Source organism: Balaenoptera physalus, assembly GCF_965194825.1.
Source record: "Balaenoptera physalus genome assembly, chromosome: 1".
NCBI classification, from domain to species: domain Eukaryota; kingdom Metazoa; phylum Chordata; class Mammalia; order Artiodactyla; family Balaenopteridae; genus Balaenoptera; species Balaenoptera physalus.
In genome coordinates, this window is record NC_138882.1 from 57907795 (window position 1) to 57931126 (window position 23332).

The 23332-nt window shown below is 47.7% G+C and overlaps 2 protein-coding genes across 7 annotated transcripts in view; one reads left to right on the forward strand and one right to left on the reverse strand.

Annotated features, from left to right (window-relative positions):
* The window catches only part of KIAA0040, a 35158-nt gene extending 23040 nt beyond the window's left edge, over positions 1-12118 (forward strand). For all 6 annotated transcript variants that reach the window (XM_082439263.1, XM_082439267.1, XM_082439262.1 and 3 more), the window contains one exon: positions 8543-12118. In XM_082439263.1, the coding sequence (XP_082295389.1) occupies positions 8675-8974 (300 nt within the window). In that variant the 5' untranslated portion in view covers positions 8543-8674 and the 3' untranslated portion in view covers positions 8975-12118. The remainder of the gene's footprint in view (positions 1-8542) is intronic.
* TNN (tenascin N) overlaps positions 1-23332 on the reverse strand; it is a 204934-nt gene that overhangs the window by 121772 nt on the left and 59830 nt on the right. The window contains exons 21-22 of the mRNA XM_082439418.1: positions 17617-22451; positions 2182-2248 (exon numbers count right to left, since the gene is read on the reverse strand). Coding sequence (XP_082295544.1) covers positions 22311-22451 — 141 coding nt within the window. The 3' untranslated portion in view covers positions 2182-2248; positions 17617-22310. The remainder of the gene's footprint in view (positions 1-2181; positions 2249-17616; positions 22452-23332) is intronic.

Below are 23332 nucleotides of genomic sequence, written 5' to 3' on the forward strand. Positions count from 1 at the left end.
TACTACAGGAAAACTATAGAGAAAGGAGAAAAAAAATGCCTTTTAAAGGAGACCTAAAGAATCAGTCATGACTCCAGAACCATCCAAATTCTAAAAAGGCAAACAAAATCACCATTAGCTAAGAAGTCGAGGGTATTTCTTTGGCCAGCCTATTCCTTTGGGGTCAAATAATAAGGGCACACATCTATGGCCAGGCGTGGCTCCAAGAGGCTCTACATCTACTGACTCATTTAGTTTTCACAACAGCCTACTATTATCAGCTCCATTTTACGCATGAGGAAAGTGAGCCCCTGGGTTAAGTAACCTGCCCAACGTGATAGACTTAGTGAGTAGCAGCATCAGGATTCGAACCCAGGATATTTCGTCCCGGAACCGGCACTCTGAAGCACTTAGCTAAACCCCTCTCGGGTCAAAGCTGCACCACAGAAGAGTTGTTAAATGTATCACATATTTGTTATAGTCATTGCCAACGTTAGCTTTTTGTCACTTGTGTGAGGTAGGATGGGCTAATTGCTATAGCGAATAATCCTTAAATCTCAGTGGCTTCCCCCAACAAAGGTTTCTTTCTCATTCGTTCCACTGTTCACTGTGGTCAGCGAGGTGCTCTGCTAGCACTCATTCAGGAACGTCTTCCACCTCTGCTGTCCCAGGGGCCCTGGAGTCCTCCCCTGGGCCCTTTGCATCTGGCCAGCCAGTGAGCAAGCAGAGAGAGAACGTGGAGGCCCTTGGGGGAGATTTCAGGAGCCAGGCCCACGTTCCTTTGGCCAGAACTCAGTCACACAGCTCCAGAGGTGTCCGGGGGCTGAGAGGCATAGACTAGCCTGAGCCCAGGATGAGGACGTGGTGGGCATCTTGCCTAGTGCTGCCTCCGTAGTTACCTGTACGGACTTCTGTAGGGGAAACCTGGCAGGAGGGGTGCTGGGAGTCAGAAGACATTGGTTCTGGCCCTGAATCCACCAGTTGTCAACTGTGTGACCTCCAGCAAGTCACAGCTTCTTTTGGTCCCAGATTCCTTATCAATAAAGTGAGGGAACCCAAAGAGATGACGCATCTCTGGATTCTTCCAATTCAGAATGTCTACATGACAAAGCATCATTTTATTATTTTTAATAACCATGGTACCTTAATCGTTTCTGTACTGATGACCTTTTTGTGCTTTTGTTCAAGATTGCAATCATAATTATAACATTGATTCTGAGGGAAAATACTATCTATTTTCTTCTAATACTCAATATCTAGTTCCACACCATGTACGCATACTCTGGGGGGAAAAAAAGAGGATCCAATTTTGTTTTTGGACTAGTTACTTGAAGCAATTAATTAAATTGGGGGAAATACAGACATCTATTTCATCATGCCTTCAGCCTTGAGGTTTTAAGTTATAAGCGTAATATTCCACTAGCAGATTATTTTCTGTGATCTGACAATTTTTGTACAAAACAGTACTTACATCTATTAGAGGGCATCTGAGCATGCCAGGTTAGCAAGGTGAGAAACATCAAGAAAATACATATCCAGAGCAGCAGAGTTAATAACTGCTGACTGAGGTTCCACCCGTGCCCTAGCTGCCAGAGAGCCTTGGTTTCCGAATTGTGTGATATTGTAACCACAGGGATTTTGCAAGGACTGCAGGGTGGTTTTGGGAGCTGGGACAAGGTTTGGGCAGGCAAGGTGGAGAGGCCTGGGGCTGAAAAAGAGGTTTTAAACCCTCAGGAGAGATGGCGAGAGTCAGGTAGAGCCTGTTGGATGGGATTCCTATTTTAGGAATATACCAGAGTTGGAGACCAGAGAGGAGACTAGGGCTAGAAGAAGAAGAGCAGAGCACAGCCCAGAGACAGTCCTCATGTCCCTCCGCCTGACAGTTCTCTCACCGCATCCGCTGGAGAACACCCAAGTCAGGCGCTTATCCCACCCAACGCCACCACCCTCACCCTCGTCCCAGTGCCATTTTCCCTGAACAACTGCAGTCGTCTCCTCCCGCTCCTGCCCTTGCCAATCTGTTCTGTCTCACCCCAGTGACAGTGTTCTTTATGAAACTCAGATCTATTCTGTCCCCCCCTTGCTTGAAATCCCATGGCCCTTACAGTACACACCAGCCATTGACATGGCTTAGCAGGCCCTGAAGGTGTAGGGCCACCTGCCTCGAGGGCTTCACGTCACCCCACTGTCACCCCCACTCACTGCTGCTGCGTCCAGCCACACCGTCCTTTCAGGTCCTTTGCAGGAGAAGCAACAGGTCCATGTTCATCTGAAAAAAGTACAATGAACACATTATTTCCTGTGTTTCCAGACTTCACGGTGGGGGGACAGTTTATCATGTATTAACAATTGAACAGATTGCTTTAAATTTAGAGGCACTTCATCTGAAAAGGTATTGGAGAGTTGAAAGAAAACACATCGCGCATATTACTTGAAAGTGCTTTAGATAAGTTCAGTCTATGTCCTCAAGAGTTTTCAGACACCCTGACCACATGTTTGCTGTTTTTGTCATTCAGATCTTAGTGAAGCCATCCCCACCCAGAGCCTGCCCTGGCTTCCCTGATGGGTATCACTCACTTTCACAGCATCCCAGGCTTCTCCTTCATAGCAACTATGTACTCACACGCCAGTCTGCAGGGTTCTTTGATGAGTGTTTGCTTCCCACACCAGACTTTGAGCAAAAAAGGGACAAGGATTGAGTCTGCCTGCTCCTGGATACCCAGGACCCAACACAGTTCCCAGCGTGTACTAGGTGCCGCATAAGTAGTCCCTGAAGGAATGACTGAGCAGACTCTGTCCTGATTGTCATTTCCTTTTCACCTCTTAATCCCCTCCAGGCCAGCTTGCTTACTCCTTCCCCTGCGCCGCTCCCATGCCCTTTACACAGAGTTTGACCACAGGACCCTTGATCACACTGTGCTTCTGCTATCTTTGTCTCTGCTCCTTACGAGACAGGGAGGAGCTCAGGATCTGAATGCACAGGGCCAGACACAGAGTGGGTGTTCCGTGAATGTTTATTGCATTGAACTGTGACCTCCACGAGAGTAGCTCTGGCCCAGATGCCCTGACTACACAAGAGCAAGAAGTAACACCCAAGGAGGCTCCCTGCAGCAGGCCCTGTTGCTGCTGTGTATGAAAATAAACCTCTTTCCCACTCTCCTCGCCCATGATCCATCCATCCTCTCACTCAGCACATGGCTTCTGAGCTTACAGAAAAGGGTCATCAGCTCAACCTCCTCATTCAGCAGTTTTTGGACCTGATAATTGTCCAGAAACACTTGGGTTGTTTGTTATAAACATAAATTCCTGGGCGTACCCTAGACCTACTGAATCAGGGTCTCCAGGAGTGTAACTCGGGAACCTGAATGCTTTAATCCCTTGGTGGCATGCTTGGTGACTCCCTTCCCTGGCCAGAAGGCCATCCTGCCATCACCTGAGATCTTTGGGTGAGGAGATAAAGCAAGCACAGTGATGACCACAACACAAGGTATGGGCTCAATGGAACATGTGAGGAAAGGCCCAAGGGAAGGTCTTTGCCCCCAAGTTACAATTATGAGGTGGCCCCCCCACACATACCCAGGAGTCTGCAGCTGCAGCAGAGGAATCTTCTAAGGCTCTGAGAGAAACCTGACCCTCCTGCTTCACCCCACCCCCTACAGGAAGCCCAAAGATTTAAACCATTTGGAAATCACTCTGGAGAAGGTTTCAGGGATTTCAATTGGGTGCCATCATGATCCTTAACATTAACATTTCTAGAAAGCATCTGCTATCCAGCAGACACTATTCTTCAGATTTACACGTATTATTTCACCTAATAGACAGAAATTACAAGAGGCCGGTGCAAAGGAGAATGCCCTTCCCCCTTCTTGGGGAGCTCCAGAAGCAACAGCAGTCTGAGGGCCCGCCCTAGACACAACTCTGGAGCAGCTCTTGGCTCTCAGGGATGGATCAGACATCCCTGTGGCAGGAGCCATCCCAGTACACTTCCAGGGGTTCCAAAGCCTGGAGGGAAGCTGCGGCCTGCAGAGGGCTAGGTGCTCTCCCCAGGTCTCATTTTATGAGCTCAACAGTCCTCCAGACACCATCAGATGTTCCCCAAGCGACCCTTTTCCATTCCTGTTGCTGGATGCCGGAGTCTAGAATTACAGCCACAGAACTGCAGACCAGTTCTAAGCGGGGAGGTCACCTGTGAAGCCCTTTTCATTTGAATTGGGGGGGGGGGGGGTTCATGGTTCCCTGGCCATGAAGACTGGACTACAGGTGAGGGATGGGGAAGAAAAGCTCAAGGCTAGAATTAGTCCCCTGTTATGGGGAGATCACTCGCTATTTTACAGATTATGTTTTATAGTATTTTACAGTTTATGAAATGCATTAAACATATTGAGCTCTTAATCTTCACAACCTCATTACAAGGGAAGCTTATTAGCTTCATTTTGTAGCTGAAGTTCGGTAACCGGCCAAGGTCACAAGAGTTGAGCCAGGGCTCAAACCCAGGTCTTCTGGCTCCAGGATCTCTGTTCTCCATCAACACCTCACATGCAGGCAGACAGGCGCTTGTGGGAAGAAAGAGTGGATGAATGACTCTCTCCCAGCTAGATACTACGAAGGATATAGAGATGAATACTGCTCACTTTCAAGAAAACTGAAAGGACCTTTTCCCCTCTTCTCCCTCCTTATAACCACCCCCACAACCACAATCAAGGTTGGCTAGCACCTATTTTTGGTTTTACAAGAAGAGATGAATTGTTTTTCAAACAGTGTCAGCTCTCAGTGATACTTGAGAGCTAACCAAAGGATGGGGTCTCCCGAGAGCATTTCTAAGGCTCAAAGTGTGGCTCCTTTTGCAAAAACGTTCATAGAAGCTCTAACTTTTAATTCATACCACCAAGGAGATATTTGATTGTTTCCTGGAAATGCTAATAATGCAAAGCTCATAAATACTAATGAAACACTATAGATGAGCAGAGCTCAGCAAGTAACGTGGGGGGCCTAGAAGAGAATTCTTAGATTAAAAAATATAAAGAATACCTTTTAATTGAATTTTCCCCAGACAGGATTCCCAACCGTTAATGTATACTCTCTTTGGTTGTATGGAGAGTAGACTCAAATAAGTACCTTTAGGAATCCAGAAGTGAATTATTGACTTAGCTTTAGCTTGAAAAGAAATCTGTTTATTCACAGGCTATTTTACGTGCCATGGGATGGATGAGTTTGAGACAAAGGTTGGGATGGATGGGAGGGCCTGGAACATTGAAATAAAGACATAATTCAAATGCATGCTTTTAATTCATCCAACTAAGCATCCAAGTTGGAATTTGCTTCTTCTATTTGCCTTTTGGCATGATCCCTTAATGATAATAAGATCCCTGGAATGTACAAGGCTCCATGATACCAGAAACCTTATCTTTGTCGTTCATTCCTGAATCCTCAATACCTAACACACTGTGTGGCACATATTAGGTGCTCAATAAATGTTTGCTAAATGGATGAAACATCTTCTCTTAAAACACCTACCAGAGGTTTTCAGATCCTGTTATCTTTTCCTGAAGGGCAGCTCTGATCACAACATCCTCCTGTTATAAAGCCCCCCTAATAAACACAGCCTATGAAGGCCCTCTCTACCTTGGCCACAGCCTACAGTCCTTCCCTCTCCCACCCTGAGCTCGAGGCTCACCAGAAGGCCCCTCGTTCTCCTGCTGATGTTCTAGAACTTTCACTGTCTGGAATCTTTGAACATCCTTTTCACACGTTTTTCTGTCAAGATCCTACTCATCTCTCAAGATGCTCTATTCTCAAGTGGCTCTACTTTTACGAAACTGCCCTAATATTCTCCAAGGGCTTGATGCCCTTCTTCTCTCTCCCTGGCTGAACCCAAGAGTGGGCTCTGATTCACATATGCTCCCCACAGAGACCAGCACGACCCCTGGCACAGTAAAGTTTGTCAGCAAGTGTTGTTTGCTGCTGTCTAATTGAATCACAGAAATGCAGTGCAAGGAGCATCTGGTCCCCGAAAGTGTATGTGTAGTGTCAGGTTAGAGAAAAGCACCTAACAACAGAGCAGAAAAATCCCTCTGGATGGGCCAAAGAATACTGGGCCATACAAAGCTGAGGTCAAAGCAAAGGTTACAGCAAAGGGAGAAGGAGAACCCAGAGGAGAGGCAAGTGGTGTGAGAAGGAGCAAGCAGCGAAGTGGCCCCGCTGAGGGGCTATGGGGAGACCAAGGGTGGTTTTCCTCTATAAAGAGCCTGTGTGTTTGATGGCGTGTGGGTAGGTCCATGGCGTGAGATGTTCCCAGACACTCAGAGGGGCTCAGGCAAAGCCTCCAGCAAGGAGACATAACTTCTCAGGATGCTCTTCTTTGTTGCACGTTGAATTTAAGTTCAGGTGCCATATGCTTTCTATAAACCTCCCCTTGGGCGGGACTGGATTTTTACTGTATGTATCTTCATGCATTTGTGAGGTGTCTGACAATGGGAAATAAATCTCTTTGTAGTCTTCTTCTGCAACAGACGGGGATAAATGTTTCAGTCAACCTGAGGGATAGCAAAGGATTGTAAGATTCTATAAATTCTGGGCTACTTGCCAAAAATGGGTTAATTCCACACGAAAGACTAGGAGGCCCAGAGCAACACCTGTGAACGGCTCACCCCTTGGGGATCGGGAGCCAAACCTCCCAGAATCCATTAAGGCCAGCTCTGCCACTCCCTCACTGTGTGACCTGTGCCTCCGTCTCTTCAGCTGTAGGATGGGGGGAATAACTGTACCTCTTTCATAAGGTTGTGATGAAGACTAAATGAGTCGATAGGTGCAAAGTGCCTAGAACAGTGCCTGGCATATAATAAGTGCCAGCTTACAGCATGATGTCAGGCTCCATGGGCCAAATGGCACAGGTACCAATTTATACAATTGCATAAACTGCATAAATAATGTTATGAGGGGATAGGTCCACATGCCTGCAGACCAGGACGGAGATCCTGGGTGTGCCTGGATGGACACGTGGGCACTGGATAACACACTTATAGAGTGTGTTATCCAAGGAATTAGACCCCCAAGGACAACCGCTGGGACACCACGTGTAACACACCACCCAGCTGTGTAACACACACATTTATGCTCCAGCGCAGGACAACCCAGTGAAGCCCAGACTTCAAAATGATTCCGGACCCAGGTCCCCCAGTGCTTCCCTCCATTCACAATGCACCATCCCATTGCTCACTTAAAAGATCATTCACATGAAGGTGATTTAGAAAAGTATCAAATAAAATACAAATATAAAGTCATCGTCCTTATTTTTCTGCTCGCCCAGCAGCCTCAGGAGAGCGCTGGACCCACTGTTCAGAGCTCTGGGTGTTCATCACAGCTCTGTGTGTCCTCAAACATGTCACCTCAACACTATGGGCCTCAGATTCTGCATCTTTAAGTGAGAGAGCTGGTCAGGATGATTTATAAGGTCTGCAGCCTGGGCAATGTCTTTTTTATTTTCCTGAGCAATGTCTTATGCCAAGAGGTCTCTTCAATTTCTTTGAATTATCCCTGTCCTCCAAGTCTTGTTTATACCCGAGAACCTGTGGATTCCAGAACTGAAGGCGCCTCTAAGACCTTATACTTGAGAGCTGAGGCCTGAGATATATGTAGAGAGTTGGAGAAGGTGCCACAGAAAGAGGGGCCACTCTGGACCAGCAACCAGAACATTCCCGGCTGTAAGCTGAGCTCAGAATAGGAGTAGAGGGACATCCAGGGACCCCATCCCTGTTTCCAAGCACCATCACTGATCAGCCTGCAAAACTCTTTCCACTGCAAAGAAAGGGAACAGGCAGGGAAGGAGACTTGGGAATCTTTGGCTGGGGGACAGAAAGCAGAGACAAGGGTAATGAGGGAGAGGAAGGTAGAAACAGAGAGAACTGGTTTCCCACCCAAAGCACGATGAGTCCTTGCCAGGCACAGGAGTGGGGTATAAGGAGGGCAGAGACATGGAGCAGGGAAGAGAGCATGAAGGGACAGCAAGGAAGGCAGGAGTGAGGCAGGATGAGGACTGATGACCTCCTAGCCTGGGGAGCTCCAAGTCCCCTATGACAGCCAGCAAGACTTGGACATTTGATCTTGTGCTTAAGCTTTAATTAGTGTTGAAAATGGCAAGTTCACAGAAGGTCAGATATGGAGCTGTCCTGTGGGGAGTATGTGTTCAACACCTATCAGGTGAGCTGCAGTGGAGAACTACTCCTGTAGAGGGTCCAGGGAGCCAACCCCTTAACCAGAACACTGTGAATACACACATTGATTTATTTATCTGACAATTGCAGAGCACTTACTATGTGCCAGGTCTGATATGCTATTCCTTTTTATATACTAAGTCCCATACAGTTGTACATAGCAAGAATTAGTTAATACTTAATTGACTGAATGCATGTGTTTATCTTGTTTATAGAGTCTCAATACAATTTCAGTGAACTCTGGAAACCTTTGATTTCCTCCCATTTCCTAAGCCTAAAATCAAGGACGTTATTAAAAATTAAAGACCCTTCCCACTGCGTATCTCTTAAATTATCTGTTTTTCTCTCTTTAGGTGCTATCCGTGGCATGCCCAAACCCAAAGCTGGTGGAGGAATAAGTTACAAGTGGGCAGTTCTGCAACCTGTCACGCCCAGGCCTTGCTGGTGAGCTGAGAGGCTCCTCTGGTCCCATCTAGCCAAGCACCATGGAGAAAATCAGCGCCTTCTTTAGCGCCATCTGGGACACTGTCTCGGCCAAACACCAAGAGGGCCTCTTCAACAGCATCTGTCTAGGCATCCTGCTGGGGCTGCCCCTACTGGTGATCATCACCCTCCTCTTCATCTGTTGCCATTGCTGCTGGAGCCGGGCAGGCAAAAGTGGCCAACAGCCAGAGCGAAACAAGGGGAAGACGAAGAAGAAAAAGAAGAAGGCTGAAGAAGACCTCTGGATCTCCGCTCAGCCCAAGCTTCTCCAGATGGAAAAGAGGCCATCACTGCCCGTCTAGTTAGACAGGAGGGAGAAGTGTCCTCCCCTGGGGGCTCAGCTGCCTTCCAACCACACACAGGGTAGGGAGCAGAAATCCCTGAAGTGATGCACTCACGTCCACAGAGGAGCTGCTCAACCAAGGAGCAAACCTCAGACTGAGTATCCCCATGGAGGGCATTCCCGGGGAACACGTGGACAAGCCTTGGGTGCTGTCTCGGCATCTATGTGTCCAATAGCAATGCTCTTTACTACAGACTCAGGCATGCCTTCCACCCACCTCCGGCACATTCCATATGCAAAAGCACAAGGAACATGTATCCATACATCTTGACATATCTCCCAAATGCACACATGCACACCACACACACAAACACACACACACACACAAATTCAGGCAACAGGTACCTGGGCAAGTATATACTGTTCATCAAATGGTCACTGAATGTCTACTTTGTACAAGGCACTAAACAAGGCAGTACATTATCTGCTCTTGGAAAAACATCTCATAGGAAAGCCTGGCAGACCCGGGCACACATGCACAATTACATAACCGGACAAGAGGCCTACGCACTGTCAATGCCACACACCACTCAGGTTAGAGATGTATGCTCTTCTGTTCCCATCCCTACATAGCCTTTTACTGGAGATCTTCATTTTAGGACATTCCAGCAACCCGGTACAGTCCCCGTTCCTGTATATTGATACAGACACACCAAGTTCCTGTGCTTCTGACCTCTCACCTGGGAGGAAAAGTTTAAAGTGTGATGGATCAAAATTCATCGAAAGCTATTGTCTTGCAAATCATGACAAGGTCCTCAACACCACTGATGGGTGTTCAATGTAGTCCAAGACCTCTCTTTGAGACGCTACCCCCAGAACCACTCAGCAAGGCTCCCTTCTCCAAGCGAGGACAAACGGCTCCTGGTAGTGACCGCTAGGAGGCTATGGAGACCAGGTGTACGCCATCCGCTTCAGTGGACTACCGTTGTGTACCTGTGCAATGTATGTTTCACAGATGGGAAGGGGGTGCTACCCCTGAGCTAGGGATCCCCTATGAAACCAAAGGTTTTCAGCAGGGAAGGAATTAAGACAATCACAGGTACAGTCTCACAGAAGGCACACTGGAAACAATTTCATAAGGTTGTCATGGATGCATGGTATGTTGCAGACGGGATGCAGAAGTTACAGAGTTTAAATGAAAGTAGGACGAAGCTATACAGAGGTTGATCAATATTTATCTTGAAGCTCAGGCAAGTGCCTTGCACACAGTTGGTACTCACAACTGTCTGTGGATGCTGTCGGATATGTGATGATGTTAAGGGTAAACTTGTAACACCTCCCCAATTCCCCCAAGTGACCTTCTCTTCTAAGTGAGCCCACTAATTGCTGCAACAGATGTAAGTTGCGTATTGAATTCTGCAGGAGGAGGGTGCATGCAGGACCAAGGGTCGGGTTGACAAGTGTGCCCTGAGAGCCATGAGGACATGTAAGCTAGGTCCGCGGTGAGTTGAGGAGAGTGTCTTCCCACCGGGCTGAGGTTGGGGGGCCGAATTAATCCACTCATAGGGTGAACTGGTTGGTATTTTGATTGTATTGTGACCATATCACAAAGATGGATAATTTCCAACTTGGGAGCAGGTTGGGTTCTAAAAGTTCATTTGCAAATCTGCTGGGTAGCTCTCCTGAAATATTTTCCCACGGAAGCTCTTCTAAATGGTGGTGAAATTGCAACTTAATTAACAATGTAGCTAAACTATGATATTTATAGAAGCAAAAGCTAAATTCTGAAAGTCTGTGTTCATGGAAAAATGTACTCTATTTGTTCACTTGGGCTAGCTGGTACTCAACTGCCCTCCAGGTAAAGTCCAGGTCTAGTCCTATGGATGGGAGGTGTCTGGTAGCAACTGCAGCACCAAGGTCTTCTCACAGGTGACCCTGTGAAGCATAATTCAGGCCTGCTTATATTTTAAAGCCAGTCATGTTCACCCTCTCACCCTAAGTGACCCTGGGCACTCAGGCTCCTCATGCATAAACCTCTTTGACCAGAGAAAGAAGCACCCTCTGATGCTCTGTCCCCTTGTCATATGGAGACTTGTCGTGGAGTAGCTGGCTGTCCCCTTCACATCCCAGGATGACTTGTCTTCTCCCCACACAACATGCATGTGCCTCCCCACATACCCCGCTGCCCAGCAGGGTGAGTTGCTCTTTCAGTCTCCAACTGTCAGCCCCCCTAAAACGGATGACTTGGGGGAGACGTGGAGGCTGATGGCCGAGACTGGTGTCAGATATAATCTAGGAGGGAGGATCTCCGGGATCAGGGACCGCACAAGTGCCATGGTTGCCTTGACAACCGGCTGCTAGTTTGAATTAAGAGAGCAGTCGGTCGTCATTGCCATGACAAGGCCTCTGTCTCCAGGGGCAGTGCCCCACCGTCTCCTCACAGAATGGACCTGCTCTACGTCCAGGTATGAAACACCCAGAAACACACTTCTCAGTTGCTTCTGTACCCAGGTTTGGAGACCCAAACTCTGAAAGAGGCTTATCTTTTTCCCACCCAACCTCCCCGAAAACCTTCACTGGAGTACCCAGAATAGTCCGCCAATTTTTGTTGAATACGTGGGTGCGTGAAAGGAGCTCAAAGCAATAATTGGAGTCCACTACCTTTTCTTCCCACTTCATTCTCATCTTTCTCTCCCCTGTTTTCTTCTCTTATTCCCCTCCTCTCTGGGCACCACCCCAGCTCCATTCCTCTATCCCTCTCCATTTTTACTCCTTCTTCCCAGCCTCTGTCCCAGAACAGCCACTGGCAGCCAGGGGTGCCTCAGGACTGGGGCCTACTTGGCCCATCTTGGGGAGGTTAAGCTAACAGAGGGCAAAAAGGATGGTAAAGAAAAGGCCTCCTAAACCAGCCCAGGCTGGGGGAGGAGCCCCCAGGCCCAGCACTTCTGAATGGTCAGAAGAGGTCTTTCTCCCACTGCTTAATGGATTCGCTTTGGGTTTCTTGGGGGGAGGGGAAGATGTAGAAAAAAGGGCAGTTACCTCTTCAGGAAGAATATAAATGGTCCAAGTTGTATAGTACTTGTCAGTATTTTTTTTTTTTTCTGGAAAATTCAAACACACCAAGAGAAGAACTTATTTAAATAAAATACTTTGAAAATGAAAAGCCATGCCTGGTCTCCTCACTTATGGAATCAGATAGTTATTTTCTTGACATTGGCGATTACCGTCTCCCAGACATCACTCAGAATGATGGATGCTGTGACTTCCTCTGGGACACCAAATGCCCAGCCATCCCCAGGCACTGCCTTCCCCGGCAGAGTCAGAGGTCCAAGGACCAGGGATGAACTCTCGCACCGCTACCTGCAGAGCAGACACCTCGAAGACTAGGCACCCTCAGAGGTGCCAGTTGCAGAAAAACACACTGACGTTCCTTGGCAACACTTAGAGAACGTTCCCATCAATGAGGTCAAAGGGGAAAATAGCAAAGACTAAATAAAAACAGACTTCTGAGTTAAATATGGTGCTGGAAAGGGGAGAGACCGAAAGCTTCTATAGTAGCTGCAAGGGAGACAGATAGGTAAATAGAGGAGAGCAGGTGGAAGATATAGAAACAGAGACAGACAGACACACACGTGTACGGATGTATAAATGTGTATCTTTTTCAAGTCGGCCATAGCTTTGCATTGGTTAAGAAATGTAATGAGTTAGATGCTCCTGATTCCTCCCTTGATGATGCTAAGCTGGCATTAAAGCAGAAACTATCTAGAGCAGTGCTGTCCAACAGAACTAGGAATGATGGGAATCTTTCTACCCTGTCCGATATGGTACCATTAGCCATATATGGCTATTTAAACTAATTAAAATTAAATAAAGTTAAAGGTCCAGTAGCTGAGTTACACCAGCCACATTTCACTTGCTCAACAACCACACACGGCTGGTGGCTACCATCCTGGAGAACATGGGCCGAGAAGCCTGTGGGGGGAGGGGTCAAACACGCTGGCAAAGCACCATGTTTACTGCACTTCAAGCACCTAGGCAGCCCCGAGCCTCATCTCTTCCGAGGCAGGCTGATTATTCCTGTAGCTGTACTTGATCCCTGGGCTCCCTTCCCCATCACCACACATCCCATGACCAACTGAGGACACAGACCCTTCACTCAGCTCTCTGGTCCTTCCTCCAGCACTTCTAAAACTTTCCACCCTAGAGGAAGGAACGTTGCCCAGACAGCATCTGGGGTAGAGGCAGCTGCTGCACGCCTGAGTGGATGCCGGAGGTCAATGCCATCAGCTCCACCTGCCCAGGCTCAGCCCTGACCTTGGGGGTGTGAATGTAAATCTGGACAATGCTATGAGCATTCTCAACTCACCAGAACACTCTGCACTGACCTCTTGCCCTTTGCCCTTAGTATTATTCCCAGATTCAAAGTCACAGGATTACAAGATTGAAGAGTCCCTTTAACACAGCTTGCAGTCTCTGCCATAGGTTCAAAGGGACGTTTTCAAATACCTGTGATACTTCATTCAGGAACCGCCATGCGTGCAGGTATCTAACTCCCTCTTGAGGCTATTTATTCCATTAACATTTTTTTAATAAATTTATTTATTTATTTTTGGCTGCGTTGGATCTTCACTGCTGCGTGTGGGCTTTCTCTAGTTGCAGAGAGCAGGGGCTTCTCTTCGCTGTGGTGCGCAGGCTTCTCATTGCAGTGGATTCTCTTGTTGCAGAGCACAGGCTCTAGGCACACGGGCTTCAGTAGTTGTGGCTCGTGGGCTCTAGAGCACAGGCTCAGTAGTTGTGGCACACGGGCTTCGTTGCTCCGCGGCATGTGGGATCTTCCCGGACCAGGGATCGAACCCATGTCCCCTGCACTGGCAGGCAGATTCTTAACCACTGCACAACCAGGAAAGTCCCCCCTTTAACACTTTTTTAAAATTTTATTTATTTATTTTATTTTTGGCTGTGTTGGGTCTTCGTTTCTGTGCGAGGGCTCTCTCTAGTTGCGGCAAGCGGGGGCCACTCTTCATCACGGTGCGTGGGCCTCTCACTATCGTGGCCTCTCTTGTTGCGGAGCACAGGCTCCAGACGCGCAGGCTCAGTAGTTGTGGCTCACGGGCCCAGTCGCTCCACGGCATGCGGGATCTTCCCAGACCAGGGCTCGAACCCGTGTCCCCTGCACTAACAGGCAGACTCCCAACCACTGCGCCACCAGGGAAGCCCCCCCTTTAACATTTTTGATTCTAGTATGTGCCAAGCACATCAGGTGGCAGCAATATAAAGTCATCTGGAGGGGCTCACAGCCTGGCTGTGGGAACAGACAAGCAAAGAGACCATTATAGTATGGTATGGTCACTGCTTCCTAAGAGGGAAGTTTCAAAGCTGGAGTCAGGGCAGGCTGTGGGGAGACGTGGGGGGGGGGGCGGTCACTCAGAAGCTGTCCCCCAGAAGAGAGCTGCAGAGGAGGCAACCGGGAAAGGAGGGCACCATTTGCATCTGCATACAACTTGAAAGTGCAGCCTGGTGAGGACCACCGTAAGTGTGGGAGGCTAGGACTGGGGTTGTCCAGACTCTGAGGTTAACTCCAACTTCCACTGTTGTGTAATTTAGGCCCAGGACTTAATCCCCATGCAGAATTAATGACAGTACCTATCTCACAGGGATGAGAGGATTAAATGAGATAATGCATACAAGCATTTAGCACAGGGCCTGGCTTACTATAAGTGCTCAGTAAATGTTCATTATTATTAAGGACAGAAGGAAGATCATGAGAGAGTTGTGTCCTCAAAGTCAAAGGAGAAGAAACTTTCAAGAAGAAAGCCAGAGTCTGTAGAGTCAGATGGTGCAGACAGGCCAAATGAGATAGGGACTGAAAATAATGTACATCTTCTACTCCCATTGATGTAATACGTTCCTTAATTTCACCACACACTGCACTGTCCACAGTATTATTAATACTCTTTGAATTAAGGGCTCCCAATTTACAGTATGTGACAGGTGAACTTCTAAAGTAGCTATCCCGCCTCACCTCAAGCCACCCTAGGGTGACAGTGCCTCCTGGTGGCCAGATAAGGAGAGAGTTTGAGTCAACATCTTTTTCACCTTACAACAGTGTTTGCCTTAGAACATCAATCCAGCTACGTCACAGGTCCTCAAACTAAATGTGCTAAAGACTCTCTGGGTTTTATGTGATAGTCACAAACCTGTCAGGGTCAACGATGCCACGCTCATTTGCTAGATAAGGGATTTTCATAACCCTAAGTCTTAGCTGCTGTTAAAACATATTTCTGGTGAAGTATTCCAGATTTTACATCACTGCCTAGGAAAGCTTCCCTAACTACACAAGTTTTCCCATCACAACAAGATCAGACTGTGTGGTAACCATGTTCCTGTGTTCCCAGCACTCTAGCCCATTCTCACCTGCATTAGAATTAGCCATTATGAGGCCAGAATTGTAACTGTCTTATTCAGCGCTGTATCTCCAATTCCTAGTGTGGAGCCTGGTGCATACTATATGCTAAATAAATGCATTGATTAGGGGAAAAAAAGAAAGAGAATCACTGGGTGTTTCTCACAAGTGCAGAGACCCAGTCCCTCTCTGCCCTTCTGCTGGATTTATTACATCTTGGACGAGACCAGACAAGCTGCTCTTCTAACAAGAACGCTAGGTAAATGACAGTGGTCTCTGAACCACACCTTGACAAATATTGATATTATCTAGATATTCAGAAACCAAAAGCATTCTATCATCAAATAAGTTTGTAAAGCACTGCATACCATGACTTTCCCACTCCTCCTTGGAATGTGCAATGCAGGTATCACATTAAAGGTTCTAATGGGTACTGGAATAAAGAAATGGTGTAACTCCGCTGAACTCAGCTTTCCCAAGCTTATTTGACCACGTAACCTCTTCTTTTAGCACCTCTGGAGGAGCAAGGGTTCCAAGGAACACCGTCTGGGAAATGCTGCCGTGGAGGGTTTGTTTACCCCCATGCTTCATCTGTTTGTCTTTTACTGCTAACACCTCAATTCATATCATCCCCAAGGAAACGCCTTTCGAAATGTCGAGATTCTCCTTTACCTTTACAAACCTTTCTTTCTCACTCTGCCCTTTCTCTTTCTTCTGTGAGCCATAATAATCCTATTGGTGGTTATTCATAGCAAATATACCTTAGAGCTAGCTAGGGATACACCTCTATCAAGGAAAAAAAAAAAAATCCAAAAGCTCTGAGTGAAGTTATGGAGACTAAAGATGCAAGACCTCTATCTTACCGTTCCAGCGTGCTTCTACCTCATAATTATGGGCACTTTCAATACCTCATTTGACTCTTGCAGCAACTGACGCAGTGAGTAAATCAGGGACTGACGTCATCCCCATTTTAGAAAGGAAGAAAGTGAGGCCCAGAAAGGTAAGCAACTCACGCACACCTGGAACCCTGAAGACCAAAGTCTTCAGACTCCTGTCCTGGTGTCCCTTGTGCACACAGGGCATCATGGTCCAGGCCACTCCGCTGATCTGGGCTCCTCAGAGACTGTTAACTTGCAGGAGCACCTCCTTTGGGTCAGAAACTTATAGAATCCTGTAACGGGCTCTGCCCACAAGCCTTCAGACACCCAACTGTCTCCTTCAGATGTTCCACCGTGTAGCATAAGCCCTGACAGTTCTGTTTTTTCTTTTTTGTAATCCAAGTGCCTGACTTCAGCTTTGATTGCAGAGGCATCCATTTCAAAGAGGCACCCACTTCAAAGACCACTGTGCAGGATAAACACACTACCAGCCACACAGCTGGACAAGGACCCAGGCCACCTCCCACACTGCGGCTCCTTTGTTTTAGAGATCCTGGTCGATTTCAATAACTAACCATTTGGGCCTCTTGACTTTTTTTCTTCTCTTCCTGCACTTGAAATTCCCGCTCCTATGTTCTAAATTCACCAGTGAAGAGTGACCCCTCGAAATCCTAGGCCCCCGCTGCAGACTCCAATAAAAGGAGAACCCTAGGCGTGCTCTCTCTCTCTTGAGCTCATTTTCTCTCTCTCTCCCTCCCACACACAACCTCACAATGTGGCCTCCTGTGTGCCGTGTAATTTCCAGGTCTTGCAAGTAATAAACCTTTATTTTTCAAAGGCTCCTGACGGCTATTGCTGAAGGGTATCTTACAATTATAATAAGAACTCAAGGGCCAGTCCAACCAAAACATTGGGTATTGATAGGCTGAGACCAGCCGAGAACACAGACAGCTGTATCTGCCTCCTATCCTTCTCTAATCAAACCTAATTTTCTTCACTTGCCAAAATAAAGAACTGGTTTCATCCCACCGTTCTTTTACTTAAATTGCAATACTACAATACCTTTGTTCTCTATTTCTGTCATTATAAGTGCACTGCAATTTATCCGCATTATAGAATGAACAGGCTTTTCTGGGCTAGCCTGAGAACCTAACTTCTTTCTATACCACTGGCGTCGGAACTCAACCCATTTCCCCCGTAGCAACATCCAACCAACAGAAGGACTTTGGAAGTGGATTCATTTGCACTTTAGGAACTGCCTAAAACCCCTTCCAGGGGTGCCCCCCCCCTCCCCTTGCCGGACCACCAGCCCAGTGGACCAGGTCGCGGGACAGAGTCCCCGTCTGACGAGGCAGCCTCTTCAAAGTGTTTCCCAGTTACCTGTTTTGTGCAGCAGCACTGCCTGCGCAACCACCAAGCACCGGCTGGATGCTGGGTCGTACCCCACAGGCTGACTCTCCAGGTCATTCTACCCAGGAAGGAAGGAACGTGAAGACCCCCAGAACTTCCCTTTCTGGAGGAGAGGAAAGTGGCGCTGAGGCTAGAGGCTCCCGGCAGGACCACACTGCCATCTGCTGGCCCGGCCGCGTACAGCGCGCCCCGCTGCGCTGGGAGGCTGCCCTCAAACATTATTGATTGATCCACGCTCTTTATTGACAGAAACACCTTCCCCGATCCTCTCCACCGCCCTGGGGAAGGGCTTAAGGGAACGACTTGGAAATTCTTTTAGTGGAAGACTTCCTCCAGTAAGTGACTACGTTTCACCGAGAGCATTTCATTATTTATAATTGTTTTTCCACTGCCATGCTGTACCCCTATTGACACTCCATTCTATCCACAGCCTGTCTCTCTTCACACACCACACCTGGTCCTTTTCTTTCACGTCATTCCTTTGATCACAGTTCCTTGGGTCATTTGTTTTTTTCTTTCTCCCTTCAGCATTTCCTAGCTTTAAGGATCCTTGAATCCCTGAGAATTCCAAGTTAAAAAGTAGAATTCCTTTTTTTTTTTTTTTTTTTTTTTTGGCTGCAGGGCTTGCGGGTGGGATGGACCAGGAATTGAACCCAAGCCCTCAGCAGTGAAAGTGCACAGGCCTAAACACGGGACCACCAGGGAACTCCCAAAAGTAGAACTCTTGACATCATGTGAAAAACATAAAAGTTGGGACCCTCTTCCCAGAGGAAGCTACTGTCAAGAACAACCAGCTCTAAACTCTGCCATGAAAGGACCCCTCCCCTCCCTTTACCACCCACCCCCCTCAAATCCCGTTAATCCTTCCTCCGAAATATTATTTAATCTATGCTCTTCTTCCCTTTCCCACAATTTCTGCCACAGGCCAAGGAAGTCAGTACCTATTGCCTATTGCAATAACCCTTAACTTGTCTGTGAATCTCCACTCTTTCCCCAAAACTGCCCTCCACGCCTCCCCCTATTCTCTATGCTGTCACCAGACTGATGTTTCCAAAATACAAGCCTCACTACAAGTGTCACTCCAAGGTTTCAACACCCCTGAGTGTTCTCCACTGCCCCCCTTTTGCATCTTAGCCATGGTTCTCAGCCCCAGTTGCACGTTAGAAGCCCCTGGAGCCTTAACAAACTCAGAGGCACAGGACTCAGCTGAGACCCACTGAAGCAGCGTCTCTGGAGGTGAAGTAGGATCCGGCTGGTAACAGCTCCAGCTGATTGTGCTGAACAGTGCAACCTGAGACCACAGTGCTTGCGTGGCCGAGACCAGTCCCTGCCCATCTCTCCAGCAAGGCTCCCCACCAGCCACTCCTCAACCCCCTAGAAACCATCTTCCTCCCTCAAACACACCACACGCCACCCTTTCTCATCTTTGCCATCAAGTGTCCGCATCCCAAGGTGCCCTGCCTCCCCCAGGCCTCTCGCTTCTCCCCTGGCAAACGCAGATTCCTCCTTCCGGACGTAATGCTGACACCACACCCACAATGCTTTCTACGGCACCCCGCTCTGCTCACAGCATTCTCCCCGTCGCAGTGCCCACTGTTGTGGTCTGTCCCCATGGCCGTCCCCACCACACTGCGAGCAGGGGCTGCGTTCTGCTCATCAAGGCTTTGCTAGTATCTTGCATGGAACAGGCAGTGGCTCGGAGACTTTGTCAACTGCTTGTGATACTTCTGTCCTCGCTTTTACCCCAGTGCCTGGCTGTGCCACGTGTCCCTTCTATGACAGCTTTTGTTTTCTTTGGTTTGTCCTAACCGGTAGGAATTGTCCCTTAAGCTTCAAAACCCTGATGGCTCATAATCTGACTCTAAGAAATGTGTCTGACCCTTGAAAAAGCAGGTCTATCCCGAAATCTATTCTGGGGCCTCTATTCAGCTACTAGAGCAGGAGTTGCCAGAGCCGGTCATGTTAAAATGAGGTTAGGCACAGAGATTGAGGTCTGGAATGTTCTCCTCAGTCAGACAAACATCCTTTGAAAATGAGCTTCCCACCTCCCACACTTTCTTCTTTGCCCCAGTGGAATCCTTGAATGGGTCAACTGAGGTTTTCTCTGTCCTGTCCCTTCAGGGCAGCAAGGACCCTACAGGCAAAAGAATGCAAGAAACAACTCCAGTTTCCCACAAGCCCTCTTCTTGGCCAGCGGTGGGAAAACACCAGGGTTGGTGAGCACGGACGGGGCATCACAGACGCCTCCCGAGCAAACAGGCCATCAGAGGGTGCCCCCTGCGCCACCAGAGCTACTCAGAGAGCGGCCACCCATCCCGCAGCAGCCCTGGCCCAGAGCTGCTGAGTCAGAAGGGCTGCGGCCCAACAATCCTGCTCCACCAGGCACATGTGACAAGCGCGGTTAAATTTGGGAAGCACCACCCACGATGCGCCCAACCCCACCCCCGCTCCGAATCCTTCCGGGGTTTGATCCACTTTGCAAAGGAGGCTTTTCTTTTCTAAAAAGGCTGCACCCACTGGGATGAGCACAGGGCTCCTGGGTCACCAAGGTGAGAACTCTGTGTGCAAACAGGAGACCAGAGACCTCGGAACTGAGAAGCTGTGCAAAGGGAGCTTTAAAACGGACAAGGAAATTAGCTCAGGCTCCAGCCCTGAGGAAGCTGGATCAAACTAAAGACATCTGGCCAGCCTCTGCACATATCTACTCCTCAGAGAGGCCCGTGGAGTCCCCCACTTCTGCCACCAATCTCCCCCTCCATCTCTTAATCCTACTATAAGTTTCTTCCATGGCACTCATCACTTCTGGGAATTGTACGTGTATGTTTTTTATTGTCAGTCTCCACCAGTAGAATATAAGCACAACGGCAGGAATCTTGTGTTTGGTTCACTTCTATAGCAGCAGGGCTTAGAGTAGAACCCAGCACAGAATAGGGCTTAATCAATATTTGTTGAATGAATGAGTTAATGAGTGGATGAATGACAGCACACGTAATCCAGTAGTGCAAGGACCATGTCTGGCTTGCTTACCTCTGTGAGCTCACCGCTGGCTCCCCAGTGCCCAGAACACTGCCTGCAGACACTTAAATTCTCCTTGAATCGATGAGAGAGGTGCAAGCACGTTTTTTAACCATTAGCCCCAACACTGACACTGTACTTCATCCAGACCACACTTTATCAGACCGAGAAGTTACCAGGGCATTGCTCAGTACATGTGTATAGGGAGCCAAGGGGATGCTGAAAATTTTAAAGGTTGACAAACACTGTTTCGGAAGTATGGCTTGGCATTCGGCCAGAGGGTAAAACCTGGAGAACCTGAGGCAATAAACGACTCCAGCATCCTCGAGGAGGACCGCAGCTTTTAGGGCACTCGTCTTCCTCCCCACTCACCCACTTCTCCTGGTTCCAAATACCATTATTTGCTATCACACCAGTCAGAGGCCACGGCCAACCAAACTCCATTATAATGCACAGATTGTACCTTTGCTTGCACTTAGGTTAAATTTAGAATTCAAGTGTACTTATGTGGGGAAAACAACACAAGGCAAATGTTTTTTAATCAAGTGGTTTATTTATTTATTTATTTTTTCTCGAATAGGAAATTAAGTTTCTTCAATGGTCACTGACTTTGCCACAGAAAAACCTTCCAAAGTGACAGGAAAATAAGCCAAAAGGATCTGACCTTGCCAAGTGTCCACTCAAACAATAAGCCTCTGGTGCTGAGCACTTTCAGGAAACCCAGGGGTCCGACAGAGCGGGGTGGGGGAGGGGGAGGGCAGGGGCAGGAGGGAGAGAGGAGGGAAGCTCAGGACTTGACAGTACGAAAGGGAGTCACAGAAAAGGGTCTTTGGGAGGAACCAATTACCAAGAGAGTCAAATTATTTAAAGTTGAAATAAGTGAGTATTTATTCACAACGTATGCAGATCTACAAGAGTGATAATGCAGATGGCTGGAAAGGGGGCACTTAAAAATAGCAGTGACATGGAAGCTGGGGTTTCCAGCATGCCGGATACTGGTCAGAACACAGCAAAATTCAAATCCGTCTTGGTCCCTTTTGGTTCCCTTTATTCTTCCTCATAACATCAGCAATTTTTTTTAAAAGGGGAAGATTTATGCCTTTTTCCCCAGAAAAGATTTTACCAATTTTCCAGTGGTAATGGAAGGTAAGTTTCAGGATACCTCAGCCCCTTGTCGTCAAACCCCTCTTTGGTGTTTCTTTTTAGACAGAAGATTTGTATTAGCAGAGCCCTGAATATATATACCAATTTCCAGAGATTTCCAATTGAAGAAGTACTATAGGTGATTCTTTATCCCTTTTTTTTTTTTTTTTGCCCTAATCCCGTATATTTGTCACTGAAGATAGAGCAGAAAACCTTGCAGTTCCAGGGCTGTCTCTCCCATACACATTGTGCAGCTATTTTTGTGTTGATTTTCAGGCCCACAATACAGGTGGGCAAAATGCAGGTGACAAGGAAGTGAGCTATATGGTTGGAAGCTTGGTGACAGGCTTTGTCCTGCAGGTTATCTAGCCATCTCAGAAGCCAGGGGCTGTCAGCACCCCTCAAACTTCCATCAGCCAGTCATCAGTACCCACCCCACCCCACGCTTACACAGGCCCCAACCCCGGGCTGGTCTCCTCTTGTGCGATAAGTGCACGAATGGGCCGTCAGAATGTTCTCGAATTTTCTCCCAGTGTTCGCTTCTTTCTGCCCAGGACACGCTCCCCGCTGTAGCCATGAGGGCGGATCTTCAACTCCACAAAAGGAATGGAGAATTCATGTCCTTTCCATGGCTCCCAGTTCACCCCCTACATTAAATAAATAAGTAAACAAATTAAATAACTAACTAAATAAAACAAATAAATAAGCCAACATCAAGAAGAGGCACCTGGGAGAGGGTGGGGTGGATTATGGTACCAAAGAATGTTTCTTTGCCAGGGAAACTACTCTGTCTCTGCTTAGGGGAGAGATTGGGGTATATATAAAGGAAGTGAGACAGGAATCTAGAAGCGTGCTCCCTCTGCTGGGCAGCTGAGGTTAGACAGGCTGACAATTTGGAAGCCCCCTGCGGTTGGAGGATGGGGGGTGTGAGCCCAGGAGGCGGGCGAGGCCAGAGGAGCAACAAAGGTAACACGGGGTCAACCTGGCCAGCAATGATCAAATTATCTTTGCTTCACTCTTTTCCTTTACAAAAAATTAAAGGCAACAGTAAACATATTAATTGGCCAATTGTGGAAAATCATTTTCAATTTAGACTGTTTAGATATTAGCTCTGGGATAATAAATAGCCTGCTGAAAACTAAATTTCATTTTACGACTTTTGACTGGTGAGCACAATAATATTTAATTCACTTAATAACCTTGCAAGCTGGCCAATAAAGAGCCCAAGTGACCAATTTTATGTATTTTAATTTGTGAGGTAAATAATAAACAAGAAGCTAAATGCCTTGCAGACTGTGAAAAGCACATTAACCAGATGAATGTCTTTTATTAGCAAATATGGGGATGGTTTAGGGCATGCTGGCTGCTCATTTCAAATATTTGATCTCTGATCACAGGCTTCCCTGAGTCAGCCCACATGCTGCCACCATGATTCACGGGCACACCCTCCATGGCTCCCCTGGGGACAAATCTCTTCTTCCCTTTGAAAAATTACATAAGGACTGGGAGTCCCTGCTGCCTGGTTAGG